We start from the raw sequence: 9,721 nt of genomic DNA on the forward strand, positions 1-9,721 counted from the left end.
ACTACAAAAAACATCAAATTTAAGTTGAGAAAAATATTATAATTTACTATGGAATATAGTAAATGTCTCCTATTTGGTTTTTGAAGTGTGTGCATATTAATATTTAATATGGTTCAACATTAAATTAAATATAACACACTTTAATAACGAAGTTTTGCACTTTGTTTTGAATATTATTCATATTAAAATATATTTTTAGTAAAATTTACTATGTTTATATTTGATTTGAATATGAAACATTAAATTTAATATGAAAATATTCATCTGTACTATGCAACTTTTTTATCAGTGTATGTATCAATACCTGTAGATTTCACATTTGCAATATAGCTAGCCATCGTCCTACAGAAATATAAAAAGGTTGGGCTCCACACTCACTCATAAAAAAATCTCACTAATGTCACACAACCATAGAAAGATGGCGTTTGCACCCAGAAACAAGTTGTTCCTGTACCGTAAGGTCAAAATTTACAAGTCTATCCTAAGCCGAATATGGAGATATGCGCTTGGTATATACTCGTAGTATGTGCACTAGTTCCTATGGTTGTTGATGTCATCCAAGCTCACTCAGAAAACAATCAGAGACGTCTTGGATGTCAACCCAGTGCTCTAGCAAAGCAACTGCTTTCTAGGCCAAGAAAGAGAAGATTATAAAAGTATCACCCACAGGATCTCCCCACAAGATTCCATATTTAAATTATGTACATAAATCCATAATCCTCAAGCATATTCTAAAGTAATTTCAATATAATGAATGTAAATAGTTTGTATTTGGTTTAGTTACATAGATTTAAGTGCAATCCTATAGATATAAAAGCTGACACATTAGGTAGCACCTCTTAATAAAATAAAGCACATACATTTCCCAGAGCAAACATTTCGAAGGATTTTCTTGCAATTTGTTTTCCAAACTCCTATTAAATGTTAAAAATATATAATAAAATTCAACTAGAAACTGATAAGTAATTTGAGCATAGACCATAAAATAGCCGCGCCGGCGCTGCAAACGATCACTTGTAATAAACGATGAAGGATCTCAAATCTGAAAATAATTAACAAACATCGTTTAGAGAACAAATAAATAAAAAAAATCCCCGAATAATTGCACCAATATATTTACATTGCTCGAATTTTTTGGCCCCGCTCCATAGACTCAATACCAGGCTCCTCCTTTACCAAATAGATGCGCATGCCTGCAAATGCTCGACACCATTATTTGCTCTGGATTCTGTTCCTTGGCACTCTTTGCATCAATGGCTGTTTTCCAGACCCTCGCTATCAACAAATTGGCACAGAAGTCCACGGGCACAACATTCGCCTCTTTTTTTACATCGACTCGACAAATACACATCACTCCAAAAGCAGCGGCATAGAGTATACTAATAGGTTTATACAAATTATCCATCCAGCCCGACACAGGCTCCTTGTAACTGGCAATAACTGAACTGAAGTGAACATCAAATTAGAATAAATCATAGGGTTATAAGCAATACCGAATACTAAAAGGAAACGTTCAAATTCTGTGACTAATCAACTGTGAGTTGTAATTATAAAACAGCGGATGTGTAATTATATAATTAATTTCTTATGCGATATCATCCCAACTTTCACTTACTTATGCCCGGCCTGAAGATGCATATTGGTAGATCTCCCGATTCAGTCTGGACCAGGTGCTCGGCCAACGCCTTTGTATAGGTGTAGGTATTGGGAAATTTGTCCAGTAATGCGGGCGTCATTTTGTCAAGCAGCTCATTACTCAGCTGCTCTTTCAATTCCAAAACCTTTGCGGCTGGGCAGCTGAGAAGCTCCGGATAGTAAGTCTCCTTGATGTGGTTTACGACGCAGTTGGAGAAGGCAGTGGAAACGTGTACGAAAGACTCCAAATGCTGCATTTCCTTGCCCAATTCCATCGGGAGGCGGGTGGCACGAACGTTGATGTCCAGCGCATGATGCAGCGGCTCATTGAAACGCACGGTCGCTGCGCTGTGTATAACAATCTGTACTTCATTCTTCAATATCTGTCTGTCCTGCTCGGAAATGCCAAGATCAAGTTCCGCACAGTCACCAGCTATGGGCACCAAGCATTCAAATGCATTGGCCTTAACATTTAACAAATTCTGGAAAACCTGTGCGATATGATATTTAGATACAAGAAATACATATAAAGGCATTTTATGAAATCAATCAATGAGCTTTTCGTAAGCATACTTAATACTTACCGGATCGGTGGGCCAGGAGCCAATACGCTCATGTATATCCACGCCACGTTTTGGTCTCATAAGAATATACAAGCGTTTCACTTCAGTTGTGCGCATAATTTTCTCTAGTAGCACTGAAAATCAATGACAATTGAATTCAACTTGAACTAGGTCTGTATGAGGGCTAGGATCTCAGCAAGTACAAGAGCTGCATTAACCAAATATGGTATCTAGGGTTCCCCGCTCCCCCGCTATTAGTAATCTTCCATAACTCATGTACTTCTGATATAATTTCGAAAAATTCATCCAGTTAGTGCTTATCTGCCTTCATATCGAGTTTCATCTTAATATTTAAATGTAAAGTCCGCTCAAGCTCTGCCCAAGTTCTGCCATTGCTCAACTCTATACTGCACATATACATAACATTATTATACTCTGTATTTTTCTATTGCAAGAGTGGGTACAGGGTATTTAAGAATCGAGCCCGCTCGACTCTAGTATTTAATTCTTTTTTTGCATATGTATGTATGTGCCATGAGGAATTTAAATATTTTGCCGTGTTCTTGGCCTACATGTTTGATTTGCAAACACGTGCACGACTTGAAAATGTATATTTACATTATTTTTCTTTGTGACTGATGTTTATGTAAATGTAATGAATACATTGTAGCTGCATATTGCAAAAGCTCGCCTTACGTATACAGGGCAGACTTCAGACCTTAAGTCTGGGCATAATCAAAAGGCCAATCACCGGTCGATAATGAGAAAGCTGCATCTTGATGCTAAATTTTAGAAAATTATAAATTTGGAGTATAAAGCAAACCTTGTAACTTCAACCCGGTTTTTCGACACCTTTTAAATTTTATGACTATTTGCTTACCCAGTGCTTATGATATTTACAGCTTAGCATAAAAATGTACCTGCATTAAAAAACTGGACACTTTTAAAAACAAACTTCCAATAGACTGGCTGAACAACACAGCCAACAATAAATAAAAAGTTTTAATCAAAATATCAATTCCTATTAAAAAGGCCTTGGCTTCAACTGTCGCAAGTGAAAAAAACAAACTTGAAATTGCTTTGTTGGTTTTCTTTTATTTTATGAAATTTAATTAGTCAGTTGGATTATAAAATTCCACGTAAGTTGTCTTCAATTGACGAGTTACTCACAAGCCATGCTGGACAATCATTTTGCATTTGCAGTCACACACAACCCTATAATTATATTCATATTTTAAAATGTCATCTTCAGTATAAGGACTTGATAGATAACTCTGATGTACTTTGTAAATTATTTTGGATTGCATTGCGGCAGTATTTATCAAAGTTTCAAAGCACCCATTTGTCCATTCAACACAGACACTAAGCACTTCTACGTGTAATATTCACTTCCTGCGTTAATCAATCAATTTGCACAATACTCGTATTTATAATTTATAACGTTCGCATTTACTGAATGTATCAAATTTTTGTTATACCTTTGCCCAAAACGCCACCATTTACGTTTGCCATATACCAAGCGAATAATTTTCACCACACTTCTGCCAGTGGGTTGCAATCTTGCTCTATCTTCAACAATTCGTTCTCTTTTCTTAACAAATTCAACTCTTTTTCACACATTTAAGGCGCCATTAAGGCAGGCGTCATTGCTGAATTTGTTGTTAGCTTTGTTGACCGTTTTCTGCCGTGTTAATTATTTTCAGAAAAATCTTCAGCCACTGCGCTATTTAGTAGGATCCATTGACCCAAGTTTTAAGCAGCAAGGTTATATTTTAGTGCGTTTTCATTACAGCCTAAGCGTATGCTACAAAAGCACATTTCCAACTTGCTGAAGCTGCCATATTGGTGGCAGAATACTGGTTTAATAAATTGTAAATAAATGTTAAAAAAAGAAAAATTTCAAATACTCGCACTCAAAGTAATTAATCAAAATTGTTTAAATTGATTTGAAACGATGTTTTTATTCAACAAATTCAAGGATAAATTTGTTTTGACTCCTTATTAGTAATTCGACTCGTTTCGATCAAAAATAAGTACAATATCAGTTGAGGAAAAAGGATTTCGTTGTTGTTGTTTCTATAAAAGCACACTAAGAGTAAACAACAAGAAAACGTCACTATTTCACTGCACATAACGATTTTTTATTTAGTTAATCACAATCGTTAATGCGGACAAATAGCTTATACACGTGAAAAACTTATACTTAGGTCAAAAGGAAGTTCAGTATTTAAGTATTGTTTTTAATTACAATGAACAGCGAACCTCGAAAAAAACCAACATTTTTAAGCTCACTGATGCTAATACTATTAAAAAAGCTTAAAAATAAAATAAAATAAAAAAATAAATTTCCCAGAGAAAACATTTCAAATGATATTCTTACAATTATTTTTTTAATTTTTTTGCAAACTCCTTAAATGTTAAAAAAATATAATAAAATTCAACTAGAAACTGATAAGTAATTTGAGCATAGACCATAAAATAGCCGCGCCGGCGCTGCAGACGATCACTTGTAATGAACGATGAAGGATCTCAAATCTGAAAATAATTAACAAATGTCGTTTAGAGAATAAATAAATACATAAATCCCCGAATAATAACACCAATATATTTACCGTGCACGGATTTTTTGGCCCCGCTTTATAGACTCATTACCAGGCTCCTCATTTGCCAAATAGATACGCATGCCTGCAAGCGCTCGACCAAAATATTCGTTCCAATTGACCTTCGTCATGTCAAATTCATAAACCTTTCGGTCAGATATTGACATGTGTTCCCACAATCGCTGCATGTTTGTGGTTTGAAACTTCCAGCTCCTATCTACGAAAGGTCCCAGCATCATGAAATTCTTGTGCATCTTTTCGTAAAGCTTTACCATGCGAGGACGCTTTCCCCTTAAGCGTAATATCAGATCGATGGCATAGCCGGGTATTACGTGGTAAAAGAAAATAAGCAGCTGATACAGAAACTGGGAGTTGGTGGGGATGAGAAATGGGAACCACATCATCTTAGTGATGGGATAGGCGGGGCCTAGCTCGGACACCTTGCTTATAAAGTCGCCCCATGTTAAAGGGTGGTGCTCACTGGTCACAAAGTTATAGATTGGTTTTCCAAAAGTCTTCTGCTCTTCTTCTTTCTGAATGGGATTGTTTGTTGAGTTTTCACCATCCTTCTGGGTCTGCTCTGGTTTCTGTTCCTTGGCTCTCTTTGCATCAATGGCTGTTTTCCAGACACTCGCTATCAACAAATTGGCACAGAAGTCCACGGGCACAACATTCGCCTCTTTTTTTACATCGACTCGACAAATACGCATCACTCCAAAAGCAGCGGCATAGAGTATACTAATAGGTCCATACAAATTATCCATCCAGCCCGACACAGGCTCCTTGTAACTGGCAATAACTGTTGAGGTGAACATCAAATTAGAATAAATCATAGGGTCATTAGTAATACTGAATGCTAATAGAAAACGTTCAAATTCTGTGACTAACCAACTGTGTAATTAAAAAACAGTAGAAGTGTCATTATATAATTAATGGCCACTCTCTAACTACATTACAAATTTCTAACGAGATATCATCTCAACTTTCACTTACTTATGCCCGGCCTGAAGATGCACATTGGTAGATCTCCCGATTCAGTCTGGACCAGGTGCTCGGCCAACGCCTTTGTATAGGTGTAGGTATTGGGAAATTTGTCCAGTAATGCGGGCGTCATTTTGTCAAGCAGCTCATTACTCAGCTGCTCTTTCAATTCCAAAACCTTTGCGGCTGGGCAGCTGAGAAGCTCCGGATAGTAAGTCTCCTTGATGTGGTTTACGACGCAGTTGGAGAAGGCAGTGGAAACGTGTACGAAAGACTCCAAATGCTGCATTTCCTTGCCCAATTCCATCACGAGGCGGGTGGCACGAACGTTGATGTCCAGCGCATGATGCAGCGGCTCATTGAAACGCACGGTCGCTGCGCTGTGTATAACAATCTGTACTTCATTCTTCAATATCTGTCTGTCCTGCTCGGAAATGCCAAGATCAAGTTCCGCACAGTCACCAGCTATGGGCACCAAGCATTCAAATGCATTGGGCTTAACATTTAACAAATTCTGGAAAACCTGTGCGATATGATATTTAGATACAATAAATACATATAAAGGCATTTTATGAAATCAATCAATGAGCTTTTCGTTAGCATACTTAATACTTACCGGATCGGTGGGCCAGGAGCCAATACGCTCATGTATTTCCACGCCACGTTTTGGTCTCATAAGAATATACAAGCGTTTCACTTCAGTTGTGCGCATAATTTTCTCAAGTAGCACTGAAAATCAATCACAATTGATATTAGAATGTTGAATTCAACTTGAACTTGGTCTGCATAAGGGCTAGGATCGCAGCAAGTACAAGAGCTGCATTAACTAAATATGGTATCTAGGTTCACCCCCTCCCGATTCCCTGCTATTAGTGATCTTTGCTCAACTCTATACTGCACACATGCATAATATTCTTTTTCTGTTGTAAGAGTGGGTAAAGGGTATTTTAGAGTCCGGCCCGCCCTACTTTGGCTTAAGTTAAATTTTGTGCAGTGTTCTTGGGCTGCATGTTTAATTTGTTAATTTATATCTCTGTGTGACTGGTGTTAAAGTGTAATGAATACATTGTAATTGCATATTGCCAAAGTCCGCCCTTGAATCTGGGCATAATCAGAAGGCCAATCACCGCACGATAATGACAATGCCACATCTTGATGCCAGATCTTAATAAATTATTAATTTGGGGCATTGACCAAACTTTGTAACTTTAAACCGGCTCTGCGACACTTATTAGCCTCAAAACAATTGAAGTGGTCATTAAGCAATTCAAAAATCAAATTTATGTACCTATTTGTTTACCCAGTGGCTATGACTTAGCGAGCTGGTCAAACCAGAATATAAAATTTAGCATAAAAATGTACCTTTAAAAATTTTACACTTTCAAAATAAAATACCAATAGACTGGCTAATGCAGCAAACAATAAATAAAAAGTTTTAATCAAATTATCAATTCCTATTCAAAAGGCAGGTTACCTTTTTGCTTCAAGTCGCAAGTGAAAAAAAAAAAACAAAACTGAAATTGTCGTGTTTGTTTTTTATTTAATCAAATTTAATTAGTCAGTTGGATTATAAAATTCCTCGTAACTTGTCTTCAATTGACGAATTACTAATACGCCATGCTGGTTATTTGCATTCAAACAAACCCTATAATTATTTAATTATATTATTATTTTAAAATGTCATCGTCAGTATAAGGACTTGAATAAATAACTCTTCTGATGTACTTCTTATTTATTTATTTATGTGTAATTATTTTGAATTGCATTGCTGCAGTATTTATCAAAGTTTCAAAGCACCCATTTGTCCTTTCAACACAGGCACTTAGCACTTCTACGTGTAATATTCACTTCCTGCGTTAATCAATCAATTTGCACAATAATTGTATTTATAATTTATTACATTCGCATTTACTGAATTTATCAAATTTTTGTTATACCTTTGCCCAAAAAGCCACTGCCACCGGTTAGAAAAATGGTTTTGTTCTTATAAAACGCTTGCACTTCCGTTTCCATTTCGGGTTTGTTGTTGTACTTGTTTTCGAATTCCATAATCCTGGCTCACGAATTTAACACGCGACACCACCAACTCAGCTTCAAATTATTTCGATTAACGCCTGGCTGAACAATCTCCACTTCTATCCTAACGCATTCACGGCCGCCACATAAATGAGGGGGCTTAGAATAAACCACCGTTATTTATACTCTTACAATTAATGGCTCGTCAGCGGGGCAGTCGCCCGGCAAGTTTATTTCTTTTTGCTTTTTTCATACACCCTGCACTTCAAGTACATGTACACCTGTAAACCAATCGCAAACAAGTGTTCTCAGACCGGTCTTTAAAAATAACTTGAGGTGATTATATGTTCTTTTCTAACATTAAATCATTTTATTAATTATATTTATATTTTGCTAAAACATCTATTTTTTAGAAATATGAAATTATGGTTTATGTTTTGGTTTTTTAAATATAAAATTTAATGCCGAAAAATGTTAAACGAAGTTTTTAATTATTCAAAATGAGTTTCTCATGGGTTACAAATAACAGATACTGCTTCCGAATTTTTAAAAATAAGAACACAGAATTGATATTTTGGCAAAATTAATAAATAAAAAAATAATAATAATTATAATTACCTTCCTCTCACATTCATTTCGAGCAAGTGCTCTTCAGAATAGCAAATTTAATTCGGATTTTGGTTTCGGGTTTTTTCATACACCCCTTTCCTTTCATAGGCCACTACAAGTTTCCGAAATGATATTAGTCACACGACATTTATCTATAAAAAGTGCTTAATAATTTAAAGTCGTTTTTTGTCATCAGAAGTGTAGACCGATTACCGCGCAACAACTATATTCTGTAATATTTGCGATATTCGGTGGTATTTACGATATTCGATAATATTTACGATATTCGGTAATATATACGATATTCGGTGAATAGGAATGCACAACAGAACACTAAAATAAAATGCAGAATTAACCGTTTGGTCAGGTGCAACTTATTTCCGATGAATAATTACTTTCAAATTCCAGAAACAAACGAACAATATCTTTAATTTTGACTTCTCCAAACAATTTTTTTTGGTTTTGGCTATTACAAGAAGCTTAGATATTTTTTAAGGCAGTTTTTGTAATTTTTAACGAGATGATGATAAAATATGTATATAACTACCGAAATTGCGCCAAAAAGGGATATTTTTATGAAAATTGTGTTCAAATTCAAAAACATATTTTTAACTAAATGTAATCTAAATAGGTTTCTGCAGAAATACAAACTTTTTTAAATCAGGGCTGTGCATTCTTATTCTTGAAGCTATGCAGTTTTCCACTTTTGCATTTTATTGCAGTAGAAGACTATGGAGTATAAGTTTTAAAGAGAGTTTCTATAACATTAACATTTTTGGGTCGATGACAATGAAGAGTATTAAAGCTTCAATGCCGCCGTAGAAAAATCTTTCTTTTATATTTTTATTGTCTTTATTTTGAAACGAAATCCTCTTATTGAAAAAACAAGATGTTGATTTCTAAACACCGCACACGATTTTAAACAAAAAAAAGCTATACACGTCCATATCGTCATAAATATTTAAAAAAGACGCAAAACTTTGCGAAACGCTTGCAATATCAGAAGTTTGCCCAATATTGCGTTTACACATGTTTTTGTGTGCAGTCGAAAAGGCTTGTTAACACCGATTGTCTAGTAATTGTCCATCGTCGTCATCGGCTTTGTATTGGAAGCTGGCAGCAGCAAACTTTTTATAGCTTTTTCCTCATCCCACGATTTTAGCAATGTTTTCACTCTACCCCTAACAAGCTGTTAATATCGAATGCCGTTGCAATCTTTGAACTCATGGCGTCTTAAAATTTAGCTAATTTGTTACTAGAATTAACAACGCACCGCAGCTAATTGTAAAACGTGGTACTAATTGTACGAGTACTTGA

The 9,721-nt window shown here is 35.6% G+C and overlaps 3 protein-coding genes across 3 annotated transcripts in view; 1 reads left to right on the forward strand and 2 right to left on the reverse strand.

Moving 5' to 3' along the window:
- LOC115622047 (suppressor of lurcher protein 1) overlaps positions 1-9,721 on the forward strand; it is a 63,759-nt gene that overhangs the window by 40,700 nt on the left and 13,338 nt on the right. The gene's annotated exons all lie outside the window — the stretch shown is intronic.
- LOC115621859 (fatty acyl-CoA reductase wat-like) lies at positions 949-3,375 on the reverse strand. Its single transcript, XM_030515677.1, has 6 exons — positions 3,369-3,375; positions 2,220-2,332; positions 1,616-2,126; positions 1,243-1,440; positions 1,121-1,193; positions 949-1,042 (listed from the first exon to the last, which is right to left on the reverse strand). Exons 1-6 carry the CDS (start codon positions 3,373-3,375, stop codon positions 949-951), a joined length of 996 nt encoding a protein of 331 aa, XP_030371537.1.
- Positions 4,572-7,824, reverse strand: LOC115621991 (fatty acyl-CoA reductase wat-like). Its single transcript, XM_030515845.1, has 5 exons — positions 7,717-7,824; positions 6,396-6,508; positions 5,792-6,302; positions 4,811-5,597; positions 4,572-4,733 (listed from the first exon to the last, which is right to left on the reverse strand). The coding sequence occupies exons 1-5, from the start codon at positions 7,790-7,792 to the stop codon at positions 4,640-4,642; spliced, it is 1,581 nt and encodes a 526-aa protein (XP_030371705.1). The 5' UTR covers positions 7,793-7,824; the 3' UTR covers positions 4,572-4,639.

This window comes from Scaptodrosophila lebanonensis, unplaced genomic scaffold (assembly GCF_003285725.1).
Source record: "Scaptodrosophila lebanonensis strain 11010-0011.00,11010-0021.00 unplaced genomic scaffold, SlebRS2 tig00000024-arrow-pilon, whole genome shotgun sequence".
NCBI lineage: Eukaryota > Metazoa > Arthropoda > Insecta > Diptera > Drosophilidae > Scaptodrosophila > Scaptodrosophila lebanonensis.

Excerpts from the sequence above, each read along its gene's own strand:
- LOC115621859 (XM_030515677.1), bottom strand. Across the intron at positions 1,441-1,615 it reads CATCTTCAGGCCGGGCATAA|TTATTGCCAGTTACAAGGAG; the intron begins GTAAGTGAAAGT and ends ACTTCAGTTCAG. Across the intron at positions 1,043-1,120 it reads GGCCAAAAAATTCGAGCAAT|ATTTGAGATCCTTCATCGTT; the intron begins GTAAATATATTG and ends AATTATTTTCAG.
- LOC115621991 (XM_030515845.1), bottom strand. The coding sequence starts at position 7,792 with ATGGAAACGGAAGTGCAAGCGTTTTATAAGAACAAAACCATTTTTCTA. Across the intron at positions 5,598-5,791 it reads CATCTTCAGGCCGGGCATAA|TTATTGCCAGTTACAAGGAG; the intron begins GTAAGTGAAAGT and ends TCACCTCAACAG. Across the intron at positions 4,734-4,810 it reads GGCCAAAAAATCCGTGCACG|ATTTGAGATCCTTCATCGTT; the intron begins GTAAATATATTG and ends AATTATTTTCAG.